This window comes from Delphinapterus leucas, chromosome 12, assembly GCF_059928025.1.
Source record: "Delphinapterus leucas isolate spDelLeu-1000000601 "Yukka" chromosome 12, BTC_Dleu_Yukka2, whole genome shotgun sequence".
Lineage (NCBI taxonomy): Eukaryota > Metazoa > Chordata > Mammalia > Artiodactyla > Monodontidae > Delphinapterus > Delphinapterus leucas.
In genome coordinates this window covers 71733777-71747699 of record NC_143140.1, presented here as the reverse complement: position 1 = coordinate 71747699, position 13923 = coordinate 71733777, and the positions used below count along the sequence as shown (strand labels likewise).

Sequence of the window (13923 nt, the reverse complement as noted above, 5' to 3'; positions counted from 1 at the left end):
TCAGTTTGTCTTTAGGTTTAGTACTTAACATAAAGAATCCAAAAATCTTTAAAATGCGTTTCCTATTTAATTTTTGATTTGAAAGAACTATATGGTATAAGGCATTCGTTAACCATAAGCTCTGCCATAATTAACATTCTTCAAGAGTCACATGGTACTTTCAGACTTTTCCACATCAACTTGGGGGGCAGATTTTGTTTTCCTTGTGAAAATTTGATCAGTTTCACCTGTGACTTAAACTTGCTTGTGTGTGAGATTTTAATTCCACAGCAGTCATGTAAACTTACAAATTAACTGTGAAGACAGGCCTTTTAAAATTGTCCCCTAGAAGCAAAGGGAAAGTGTTGACACCATAGACAACGTAAGTACTGTCCATTTGCAAACATCACCACTTTTTGCATGATTTATGTACTTAACTCTCAATTAGAAGCTTATGCTCATCAGCCTCTACAAGTTTTTTCAAGTAATATGTTTTAAAATTTCTGAGGACCTTAATTATTCACAGAATAAATGGAAATTCCTTAAGATTTCTAGTTTATCTTGAGCTATCTTGTTACTCATTCTTTTGCCATAGAGAGAGGTTTTTCCTGTTAACAAAGAGTTTCTGAAGTTTGTCCTATTCAGGATAATGTAGCGTCTCAGGATTTGTTTTGTATTAGATGATATTTTCATTTTGATCACATTTGTAAGTTTGCATTTATTGCTGACTAACAGCAGATATTCCTTTAACGTTTTCTTCTGTGTGTGGCATCATAGATGTTAAGCTGCATGGATATATCATAAAAGAATCAAAAGTGTGATTTTACACTAATAAAAACAGTATTTTAACTTTTGTACATTTTTTAACAAGAGTTTAAATTTTTAAGAATTAGAAGGAATTTGTATTTTGTTGAAAGAAGAAAATGTTTAAAATAGCCTAGTTCACAATCCTAGACTGTACTAGTAAATTTCATTTCCTTAAAGGAGAATGTGAAGCAAAAAGGAGACTGACAACCAAAAGCTTCCTAGATTAATACAACTTTATCTACCATTATTAAGTAAAAATATTTTTACTACTGCATATATCAGCTAAAGTTTCAAAGTGGCTAACAGGTTATAGCTTCAGTTTATTAAATAATTAAATGAAGGCTTTAAGCGCCCAGAAAACTACTCAATACCTATTTTTATTTTTCTCTGTTTTAAAACAGTTGTCTTAATTTCTTCATTTTTTTACTCAGCAAAATTCCATTACAGGCAAGTTTTGTTTTTTCAAAGGTACCTCCCCACACCCCCTGCCAAACAGCCTTCTAATTTAACAGTGTAACAAATTTTTTAATCTTTTTATTTGGAAGGTCTAAGAATTTAATTTTGCAAAAAAAGACCGCTTAAAAGTTACAGAAAAATTTTTAGTACTGTATAGTGGTATATTTTTAATGCTCTCTGGAGGAGTACATTTATATTAAGGATATATGTGACAAGTTTTTAAATAAAGTACCAGTTATATTTCTTTTTTTTTTTTTTTTTTGCGGTATGCGGGCCTCTCACTGCTGTGGCCTCTCCCGCTGCGGAGCACAGGCTCTGGACGCGCTGGCTCAGCGGCCATGGCTCATGGGCCCAGCTGCTCCGCGGCATGTGGGATCTTCCCGGACCGGGGCACAAACCCGTGTCCCCCTGCATCAGCAGGCGGACACTCAACCACTGCGCCACCAGGGAAGCCCCCAGTTATATTTCTTATACATATTTTTTAAATCCATAACTATTTCATGAAAATGTTAAAGATAATTGGTAAATCACCAACAGATAAAGACATTTCTCTGATCATTTAAGAAACACTTTTCATTATGACTTTATTTTTCATTAGATCGGAAAACAAAACTTTAAATACCCAATATCCTTATTCAGTCTTAGGTTCTGTCGGTCAGATTACTCTAAATAATACTGTTCATGAAAAATAACTACCAAAAGAAGTGGTTCAAAATATCGTACTCAAATTTTTCTTACTGTGCATTTCACATAATTGAGCATAGATGATGAAGTTTAAAAGTTAGGAAGAGCTTTATGGGTCATCCTAGTTCATCCTCCCATCATCCATGACAAATAATCATTCTGCTCCTTACTGGATCTTCTGGAACAGAAAATAACATGCTGTCTGTCTTTGCCAGGGCAGGTTGGAACTCCCAGTGTTTTAAGTCCAGTCTCACTTTTCCATACTACTTTCGATGGCATTTTGGAGTACTGACAACCGCAGGAATTTATCATCCTCAACTTCTGTAGCACAAATCCATTCATGCTTTGGACCTTGAAGAATAAATGCATTCCTTGATATCTATAAAAAAAAACATTTGAGGTACACTAATTAGTCTTTGCAGGTAAAAATCAAAAGGAGAAAATGTTTTAAAATTCAAGTCATCTTGAAGAATTTTTTGAAAATTAAAAAGATTCAAACAAATACAAATCCAGTTTAGAAAATAACTTCCTAAATTACTGAATTATTCAAATATAGTCTAAAATAGTCTTATCTTTACATTATAATTGTTTAATTATAATTAGCAATTATTTTTAAAGACTAAGTGGTAGACGATGCAATGTTCTTTAATTCCAGAAGGTACTGGAACCAGTAAAGGTCTTTACTAAGAGTTAACTGTAGATAAGAAATGCTGAGAGCTAGACCTAGGCCATCTTGGTATGAGGCCAGGACAGAATTAAGCCAGTGACTTAGCTGAATGCCCACTTTTAGCTAACATTATGATGTTCTGACATATAGCATAACTGATTAAGGGGAGGTGAAAGGAGACATGTCATACATGTTATGGTTAACTAACCCTTCTTAGCTGAGTTTGTCTTCTAGGTGAAATATTTATTCCCACATTTAGTGTTCATTTTTTCTCATCCTCAGATTTTAAATGGAGCTGAAGCTAATGGGAAGCAGACCTTTTTAGATAAATTCCTTCTCTAAGATCTTGGTTCTGGCTTTAACCTTAAGTTCTACCTTCACATGCAGTGAAGAATATTGGAATGAGAGGTGTTACATTCAGATTGCCTGGCCTAACAGAAATATAGGAAAGAGATACGGATCCTTTTAAGATTGGGAAGTAGAATGTAAGATAAAAACTAAAAATAGGTACAGTAGGTTTAAGTAGGATTTCTTTTTGTAACAAATGATATTTGTTGAGATTATTATGAATGAAATGTTTGTTATTAAATACCCTTTACAAATCGATCCTTTATACAAGAACTCTTAAATATGAACTTACGGAAGAAGAGGTACAGTCAGATCTGCAAAAATCACTTAGTCCTAGTAGAATGGAAAAATAATAGATAAAAACCTAAAATTGTAACATCCTCAAGCAAAATAGAGTAATGGTTAAGGACTCCAGCTCTCCTGTCAGATTACTTCAAAGAATCCTTCACAATGATGTAGGGTGGTTTCCCTTTGTGATTTTTTTTTTTTTAAGATGTTGGGGGTAGGAGTTTTAATAATTTATTTATTTTTGCTGTGTTGGGTCTCATTCCTGTGCGAGGGCTTTCTCTAGTTGTGGCAAGCGGGGGCCACTCTTCATCACGGTGCGCAGGCCTGTCACTCTCGCGGCCTCTCTTGTTGCAGAGCACGGGCTCCAGACGCGCAGGCTCAGTAGTTGTGGCTCACGGGCCTAGTTGCTCCACGGCACGTGGGATCTTCCCGGACCGGGGCTCGAACCCGTGTCCCCTGCATTAGCAGGCAGATTCTCAACCATTGCGCCACCAGGGAAGCCCCCTTTGTGATTTTTGAAAGCTGTTTTCTTAATGTCTAGGGTGTGTGTCTGATAATGCCAGCATTCCTTTCTTTTGCTATTTTAGAGGTAGATGAAAGTTTACATTAATGAGACCCTAGAAGTATTTGGGAAATTATTTGCAAGCTGTCAAATTCTAGTTCTTGTCCTGCTTCTCTATTTTAATAGTTAATATGTTTTATATAATGTAGCTTTCTAAAGGTATTTAACTCTTGGGAGGAAAAGAATACATACATTTGGAATCTGGAATATCTTCGATGAGTAGTCTGTGAAGGGCCACTGATGCAATGAACTGGTAGGTTGATTTTGAAGTCCTTTCAAACGGAGTACGAGATGTGCCCCCACTAGAAACAAGCAGTGCATCGTTGAAGAGGAAAAGACTGAGATCACAGGTATGTTCATAGAGCCTGGGTTTAAAAAGAGAAGGAGCAGTTTTAGAAGTTGTACATACGTGTTTTGTTACACAGTTCACCATCTTTACGCTCATAAGCTGATAGTCAAGGTTCTTCCCTACCTCAGACCTTTTGAATGGCTTATTGAAGTTCTCTGTATATTTTCCTCCTGGTGTGAATAGTCCCTCTGTCTCTCAGACCAGTCATGTGGGTGGGCCTCAAGGTTCCTGGTGAAATGGTTTGAGCTTATCCATTGGACAAGTATCCAATCAATGCAGGAAGAATGAACACTGCACTTTCCCAACTTTATGACATGAATCAGGTTAAAGCTGTGTTTTTAAACTTTTGTCAGAAGGTTGGTATTTCGTGTTGATGTATTTAGGCAATCTGGGGAAAATACGTTTTCATTTGGTTTGGTTTCATCTTTAAGGGTAACACGTTGGGTTAGAAAAAAGCACAAGAATCAGTAAGGTGCAAGGTGTCTTAAGTAGGAAGCAGGGGAAAGAAAAGCATTCACTAAATAGGAAATAGGGATTTTTCTAATTTTGATTGGAGGAAAATTGATAAGTATGAAAAGCTGGAATTAAGTAGCTCTTCATTTCCACAGGGGTTGCTACCATGGTCAACGGTAGGCATGTTTATCAGCAGGCAAAATATTGTGTCCCTAACCTCCATCTAGTATCTTCTGTTGGTGGACCCAGGTCACAGTGTTTAGTAGGTTTCACTGTACTCTAGTATGGGTTATCTCATGTCAGTACTCAATGCAGCATCAAGTGATGTGCTAGGGAGGAGCTTCGGGGAGCCCCACCGAGCCCCGCCCATCTTCACCCCCCACCAGGAATGGCCAAGTACAGCAAGCTCATTTTTTTTGATGGAGGATGACTGAAAAAAAATATGTTTTGCTGAGAAGCATCAAGCAACCCACAGGAAGCTACTGTGAGGAAATGAGTCAATTTACTGGCTTATTCAGAGGAATTCTCTTATTTTTTATCTTCATCGTCTTTGTTTAATTTTAAAGTTGTTGATTTAGATCCACATAAAGTTTTACAGCAATGCTAAAGTAACATCAGAATATACTATCAGCTTTTTTCGTGTACTGTTCTTTTGTTTCACTTTTTCTTTTTGCTTGGCTCACTCCTCCCTCCACTCAGGTCACCCTAGTGCACATCTTTCCACTTTTCTTTAACCTGCCCAGGTAGTCACTCACAGATGTACCTGTATATACATCTATTTACAGGTAGGGTGCCATTGTTTCAAGTATTATTCGAGAATTTTTTCTTGATTTTCTCATCAATGGAAATCACCTCAAGTTCTTTTTAATGACTAAGTGATACTTAATAGTGTGGATGAACCATGATTTATCCGACTCTTCCCCGTTTGATGGGCATTTGCTTTGTTGACAAGCTCAGGTCTCTTTCTTCCCTCCTTCCCTCCCTCTCTGTCTTCCTCCTTTCATTTGTTCTTTCTTAATTGCCACTGTGAGCAATGTTGGGATAAATCGATTTCCTTACATATAAACAAATTCCTTACATGTGCTGTTACTTCTATCAGGATTCCCAAGGGTAGGATTGACTGGCCAAATGGCATATATATTTTTATCAAAGACTTCCAGGTTGTTCTCAATAAAAGCTGCTATAATTCACATTTAGAATCCACTTTGTATTATAATGGCTCTGACATATATAGTACAAACTTTAATGTGCATCTGAATTACCCAGAGATTTTATTAAGATGCAAATTCTGATTCGGTAGAGCTAGACTAGCCTGAGATTCTGCATTTCTAACAGCTCCTGGGTGATGCTGATATGCCGACCACACTTTGACTAGTGAGGCACTTAAGTTGTTTATTTATTAGTCATGTGTGTGACGTAGGCAGAGGACTAGATCGGGAGTTAAACATTTTTAAGGAGTGCTATACTTCAGGTTCAGCTCTTTGGAGCGTGTTAGGAAATACAGGTCACGTTAGGTGTGCGGATAGATAGAAGTGCAGTGGTCATCCAACCACTGGAGCTAACTTCCTTTTTCAAACATTTCCTTCCCACCTCTGTGATTATTTAGGCTGGAAGGAGTGGGATGCTTCATATTTACTCATAGTTTATAAGAAATAATGTTCTAGATCAATTTGATAGGTTATTCTGAGAATAATGGAGCACATAGAGCTAGGGATGAGGGAGAGGGGAATCAAGAAAGATGGGGTGTGTTTAAATCGGTGTGTGGTGGGCTGTATATGGTGAATGGCCACTTTAAATAGGCAGAAGAACTTCACCCATATTCTTGACCCTTTTTTGGCAATATTTTTACTACTGATAAGAATCATGATATCATTTTAGAAAAATGTTCAAAGCTATAATAAAACTTTGCCGTTCTATCTGAATGACCAGGGAATGTGCCTACAAGAGTGTTTTGAAGAAGTAGCTTTGAAAGGGGTGTTTGCTTGATAAACAGATGTTTGTTTTTTTCCTGTGGAAGGGACAGCATTGAAAGTAGAGGTAAATGAAGGAGAATTCTAGTTTTGTGACCCACTTGGACTGGTTGGGTGGATGGCCCAGAGGAGGGAAGGAGCAGGCACATTAACTTGAGCTTGGAGTTGAGGCCACTTGTAATCTGAGGACATGAGAAGGGAAAGATAAACGCACAAAGAGGTTTTTATTATTTTAATCTGATTAGGAAAGTGCTATTTAAATTATATATAAATGAATTTTACCTACAATAAAGCTTTCCGAAAGCCATTTACACCCCCCCCAAGATCTCCAGTAATTTTCATCCAAAGACAAAAAACAACAGAATCTTTTTTAAAAAACTTAGTTCTTCTGCACGTGTAAAAACAAGTAATTTTGCCCTTCATACCGACATAATGGAGCAACTGAAATGGGAGCTCTGGATCCTACTAGGGTTTCATAAAGCTGCTTCTGCTCACATTCAAAGGAACCAACTCCAAGGTTAGAGTTCTTTCCTTGAACTTGGATAGGATTTCTTTGCTAATTCACAAATAGGCTCAGTGAGTCAGCCAACCATAGTTTAAATTCTTAACACCATTCAAGAAGTGTTTTGTTGTTTAATTACTACATTAGCCAGACCAAGAGACAAAGTACCCAACTTCCATAAATACATAAAACTTTGAAAGTAATTTTCAGAGCACAACTTTGGCATGAACAGACAACAGTAGGTCATTGGTTCTGTGAGCGGACCTGAGCCAAAACTCTGAATGGTGGATCATTGTGGCTTCTTGGGTTGCCAGGATAAAAATCAATTCAGAGCCAGAGTCCAGTATCCCTGAGAAGTCTGGGTATTTCTCTTTCCCCAGTGCCTAGTTGCCCTGGTAAATGACTCTAGGTCCCTTTGGGTAAGCCAAAAGGAATGTTAACAGTATGCATGCTCGGTAGTGTAGTAGTGTTCTTCCTCAAGAGGACTCGGGGGTCTGAGAAGTGGATGGCTCTATTTGGTGATTTAAAGCCATGCCTGTATTCACCAGTCTTAGAGGGCTCCACTTTTGCATCTTTGGCGACACCCCCATTAGAAGGAGAACAAAAATAAACAAAAATGCTAAAAATCAGCAAGCTTAAAGTCACATAGATGAAAATTGGTGTTTCTGAAAAAAACAATAATATAAAAATTCCAAGGTACATAATGTATTATAAAAGCTTAACAAACCCAGAACTCTGAAGGCTGTATCCAGAGAGGGAAAAATGCCTCCAGATTCCCTAACTCTAAAAGGACTGCGACTTCATCTCTACCCCAGAGCAAATTTTTTCATTTATAGTACAAATATTTACTTGCTCTTTTTGTGTCACTGCTCTTGTTTATTGGTAATTTGTTTAGTACTTTTTGCTGTGTTGGTGAGTTTATTATGAGGAAGTCTCAGTTCATCTTTCCACCTGCTGGTCTAATCAGTGGATAGAACACTGAGACCTGGTTTTGAATTCTAAACAAGCACTTACTAGTAATGTGACCTCAGACAAGTTACTCAAGTCCAGATTCCCCACGCATAACATGGTTCCATTCCTACCTTCCTCACCAAATGATTGTAAAGAGTATATCAAATGAGAGAAGTTAAAATATGTGGTAAACTATAAAGCTTTAGACTCATGTGAGTTGGCACTGTGTGCAAAAATATAAGCAGACTTTCTTCTAAGTAGAAATCCCTGATAGAAATCATGGGAATGTCATTTCTTGGGTTTCATATGACTTCCTAAAATGACAGAAAACAAGGTTTCAGCCTAAATGTTCTGTGATAACTTTTGGAATATGAACCTTTTTTGCATTTACTTAATTTAAATATTAATGTAAAATTACATTTGTATTTATTGCTTGGCAAATCACTGAGATAGTGCCTACTTAAACATAAATGTACCTTGTAATTAGAGTGTAAAATAATGTAGTATTCCTGTTTTCCTGAAACTCTCAAATGTACTGTTGTCCAAATACTAAAGCAGAAGTCTAAATTCTAATATTTGAGACTTCCGATTGGACGTGTAAAGAGCTTGGAAGTCATCACTTGCATCGCACGACAAAAAGGAAGCTGAAAACTCAGAGTCAACAATTCTTCTTAGATCCATCGAAGAAGTGAGGTTATAAAGTAGATTACCACCCCAAAGCTGAAGAGACAAGCTGATACGTAGAATCACAGCTTACTGAAAGCAGAAACTGCTGTTGCAGCCAGCATCAGGTAAGAATATTAAAGGGTAGTTGACTAATTGCTAGAGCCTGAGTGTGAACTAGTTCAAGAGATTACGAATTCCTGGAGGCCTAGCACTGGCCCACACCACACCCCCGCACCCTTGCATGAGTTTAAAACTTGCAGGAGTTTTACCTTCAGGAACCTCACCAGCTTCTCACTGTGAAACTCAGAAAAATACCCTCATTCTTCCCATGGAGAGGGAGAAAGTAACCATTTGAAACATGCCCACAGAGTCCTATTCTATTCTCTTAACAAAGGCCTGCCTTCAAGGGAAACAATTTTACCAGAATCTAACCAAGATGAGGAAAGGGAAATACCCAATCCCACAGCTACCTCTAACCGTCCTGTCTCATCTTAGAGGTGACTAACAATAATAATAATAATAAAATAATAAAAGTAAAAAAGCTGATAGACACTTGTAAAGGTCATAGCCCAGGGCTACAGTCTCACTAAAAACCTGAGACCTAATGATAGGACATACAACTCTTCCCTTCCCCTCACATCTTCCTACCACATCAACAGGACTTATAATAACAAGGTATTATAGCTGAAAAGGACTGCAAGGTTCAAATCCTATTTAAGGAATATCTAGGAAAACCCAAAGACAACAGGGGAGACAAAAATGAAAATTTTAGCCTCTGACACCACAGCTACAACAAATGGTAAATACAGGCTAACATTTAGCCAGATAAATGTAAAACTTCATACTAAAGACCTATTGACCTCATTCCTTTTATCCAATACATCATGTCTAGCTTTCAACAAAAAAATTATAAGGCATGCTAAGAGGCAGGAAAACACAGTCTGGTAAAACATGGCAAGCAGCAGAACCAAACTCGGATATGGTAGAAATGTTGTTAGAATTATCAGACCAGGGAGTTTAAAATAACTAAGATAAGCTAAGTTAAGAACTCTAATGGAAAAAGTGGACAACATGTAAGTACAGATGGGTAATATAAACAGAGAGATGGAAATTCCAAGAAAGAACTAAAAAGAAATTCTAGAAATCAAAAACACCATAATAGAAATGAATAATGCCTTTGCTGGGCTCCTCAGCAGACTGGACATAGCCAAGGGGAGGATCAGTGAGCCTGAACTACATCAATAGAAAGAAAACAGAAGAGTAAAAAAGAAGGGAGCAGAATATCCAAAAGATGTGGGACAATTACAATGGGTGTAGAAATGTCTAATGGGAATATCAGATGGAGAAGAAAAAGGATGAAACAGAAGAAATAGTTGAAGTAATAATGGCTGAGAATTTTCCAAAATTATTGACAAGCACTAAACCATAGGTCCAGGAAGCTTAGAGAATACCAAGAAGGATAAATCCCCCCAAATCTATACATATCACATACAAGTTCGAGAAAATCAAAGAGAAAGATAAAATCTTGAAAGTATCCAGAGACAACAATGAAAAACAAAACAAAATGAAACATCTTTCTTATAGGGGAACAAAGGTAACGATTACACTGGATGTCTCTTTGGAAACCATGCAAGCAAGAAGAGAGGGGAGTGAAGTAAGTGTTGAAAGAAAAAACCCACCAAACTAGAATTCTGTAGCCAGAAAAAGTATCCTTCAAAAGTGAAGGAGAGGGGACTTCCCTGGTGGTGCAATGGTTAAGAATCCGCCTGCCAATGCAGGAGATACGGGTTCGAGCCCTGGTTCAGGAAGATCCCACATGCCGCAGAGCAACTAAGCCTGTGTGCCACAACTACTGAGCCTGCGCTCTAGAGCCCGTGAGCCACAGCTACTGAGCCCACGCACCGCAACTACTGAAGCCCATGTGCCTAGAGCCCGTGCTCCACAACAAGAGAAGCCACCGCAGTGAGAAGCCTGCGCACTGCAACAAAGAGTAGCCTCCACTCACCGCAACTAGAGAGAGCCTGCACCCAGCAGCGAAGACCCAACGCAGCCAAAAATTAATTAATTTTTTTTTTAAAAGTGAAGGAGGGGCTTCCCTGGTGGCGCAGTGGTTGAGAGTCTGCCTGCTGATGCAGGGGACACAGGTTCGTGCCCCGGTCCAGGAAGATCCCACGTGCTGCAGAGCAGCTGGGCCCGTGAGCCATGGCCGCTGAGCCTGCGTGTCCAGAGCCTGTGCTCCGCAAAGGGAGAGGCCACAACAGTGAGAGGCCCACGTACCGCAAAAAAAAAAAAAAAAAAAGTGAAGGAGAGGGACTTCCTCCTGGCGGTCCAGTGGTTAAGACTTCACTTTCCAATGCAGGGGGTGCAGGTTTGATCCCTGGTTGGGGAGCTAAGATCCCACATGCCTCACAGCAAAAACAAAAAAAACAAAAAAACCATAAAATATAAGCAATATTGTAACAAATTCAATAAAGGCTTTAAAAATGGTCCACATTTTTAAAAAAAATCTAAAAAGAGAAGTGAAGGAGAAATAAAGACATTCTCAGACAAAGGGAGGGAATTCATTGAGGGAATTCATTGCCAACAGATCTACCTACCTAGCAAGAAATGTTAAAAGAAGTTATTCAGAGAAAAGGTAAATTATATAAGTCAGAAACTTAGACTTACATAAAGCAAGAGTGTTTGAGAATGAATATATGAAGGTAAAATAAATTCTAATAATAAAAACTGGAATAATCCCTAGCATGTCTCCTACTACACCAGTGCGTTTAGAATTGCTGGCTTGACAGCTAGTTTCCTTCTACCATTGTAGCTCATTTCTATTGCTACTGACCAAAAACAACAAAACAAAACAAAAACACCATGACAATGAGAAAAGTGACACAACTGTGTGATTTGATTTTCATTTAATATCCACTCCAGGTGGGGATGAGGTGAAGGGACTGGAAGGGACTGGTTTCTTCCAACCTCCCCCCTCCCCTGCCACTGCCACCACCCTGCCCTGGGCCTTTGGGAAACATTCACTGAAATATTCATTGAAATAACAGGCAAACCAATTTTCATTTCTTTTATTGCAGTTAATTCCTCTCCATTTGGTTGCTCTTTGTTGAGTTATCATCTTTGCCATTAATACTGAAAACATAGATTGGCAAACAAGTTTCTAAAGCAGGAATTGAAAAACTACAGCCCCACCCCTTGTCTTCTGTAAATAAAGTTTTATTGGAACACAGCTACACTCATTCACTTAGGTATTGTATTGTTTTTGAAGATTGTATTCATTATGTACTGTATTTAGGTAGCTGCTTTTGTGCTACAACAGCAAAGTTAGGTAGTTGCCACAGAGATCATTCAGCAAGAAAGACCTAGAATACTTACCATCTGCCCCTTTACAGAAAAAGGTTGCCCATCCTTGTTCTAAAGGAGGAAAGGGAATGCTAGCACCCTCTCGTCACAATAGCTCTTATACTGTGAGCACTGTACAAACTAGATATGTGAGACCTCAATACCATGGTGGTCTTAGGGTGAGACCTTCTGAATACTGACCTCAGTAACTAACTGCGGATAATCAACTGGTCTTCTCTTTCTCAGAGTTGAGCAGATCATCCATGTGATACCCGGCAACACTTGGCTCTCCTCTCAATAGGAAAGTGACCAAACTTCAGAATTCCTCTTTCAGTGGAGTTAGTGGTCCCGGCAATGACAATTTAGTTTCTTCCATTCTACCCAGTAGCTGCCTGGTATGCGAGTAAGGTGATAAAACACCTTACTTCGTCTCAGAGAGGGGTGTGTGTGTAACTTTTTAGTTCAACACAAAGACTTATCGTAAATTTACAATATGACAGGCGTACTGGATTCTGGGTACAAGATAAATATGACACAGTCACAGCCATAGGATAGTTAGATATTTACCTTAAAGAGAAACTTAGTTCCTCATCACAGCAGTGAAGTTGGGCTACATCTTGGACCCTAATCAGATATCTGTTTACTTCTGATAGAGTCTATGAAATAAAAAACAAAATTAGAAATATATAAATTTTTAGAAAATAATTTCCACTACTGAAGAACCATTTTATATCCCAGAAGATGTAAGTGTTGAGTAGAACTCAGTTCAGTTATGAAAAAGCATTGTTTGTGAAACAGTGAAAACTATATTTGAGGGTGTAGTCTAATTTTTAAACTATTGAAAACATTGTTTTTTTATAAATGCTTTCCTAGCATCAAAAATAAGGTGGAGGTGGGGTGAGTCAGAAGGGATCTATGGAGAAAAGGAGGTGAATGAAATGTTACAAATTAAGAAGTCAGGCCCTTTTACTGATCTAGCCATGGAGATGATCACTTGATGTGTATAGTGATCCAAAGGTAAAGTTCTGTGGGCTCTGTGAGTTCCAAGATTTTGGATTTTCTGTAATCCAATCAACTCCACCTCTTTCCCTATCAAAATGTGCAGATCTAAATTAGGCCCAAACAACTCCACCTTGCTTCCCCAGTTTGAGCAAATAACAATAACACTTCCAGTCAACTGATACTTTAATTCAATATAATTCATATATTGAACTCCTAGTATATGCTGAATACTAGAAGACATGTAAATCATAGTTCATACCTGATGGAGCTCCCAATCTTGTGAATAAAGGACTGAAGGAAAACGTGGCAGAGACCTTCAGGGTGCTGCAGAATACCTAGGAAGGGGCAGCTCACACTGGAGATGTTGTGGGATACTTTACAAAGCTGACAAAGATTGAAATGGATCTTAAAAGGATGAATAGGAGTTTATCCAGTGGAGTAGAAAAAGAAGGCAATTTCTGAGAAGGAAGAGCATGGGCAAGGCACAAATGTGTGAAGAGAGGCTCACGTTATTAGAGAACTGTGAGTAGATTTATGTGGTTTGATCATAAGGTGGTAGGCGAGGCAGTGAGAAGGAGGGTGGAATGGGACCAGATGATATTCCGTAGGTAACAGATAGCCAGCAGAGGACTTCTAGGATTCCCGCTGATGTCCTCAGTGGGCAGAATCCTGCACCAGATACTATGTGCAGGGAGATATAAAACAGTAAAGACACGGCCCCATTCCTCAAAGGGGGTCATGATCACAGTAGTCCCAAGAAAGGTGCTAAGACTGCAGAGAAGTTATGGGATGGTGTCAAGACCACTTGTGCCTCTTCTCATCTAGCATCCTTGCCAATAACAGGGATGTGGAATATGAGAGCTTGGCAGCCCCTGGCACACAGCAGGCACTCAATGG

General features: G+C 38.6%; 1 protein-coding gene across 1 annotated transcript in view; it reads right to left on the bottom strand.

Moving 5' to 3' along the window:
- Positions 1 to 493: 493 nt before the first annotated feature.
- Positions 494 to 13923, bottom strand: part of ECT2L (epithelial cell transforming 2 like) — a 77272-nt gene continuing 63842 nt past the window's right edge. Inside the window, 4 exon segments of the mRNA XM_089921676.1 lie at positions 494 to 2297; positions 2453 to 2455; positions 3980 to 4156; positions 12592 to 12680. Coding sequence (XP_089777802.1) covers positions 2177 to 2297; positions 2453 to 2455; positions 3980 to 4156; positions 12592 to 12680 — 390 coding nt within the window. The 3' untranslated portion in view covers positions 494 to 2176.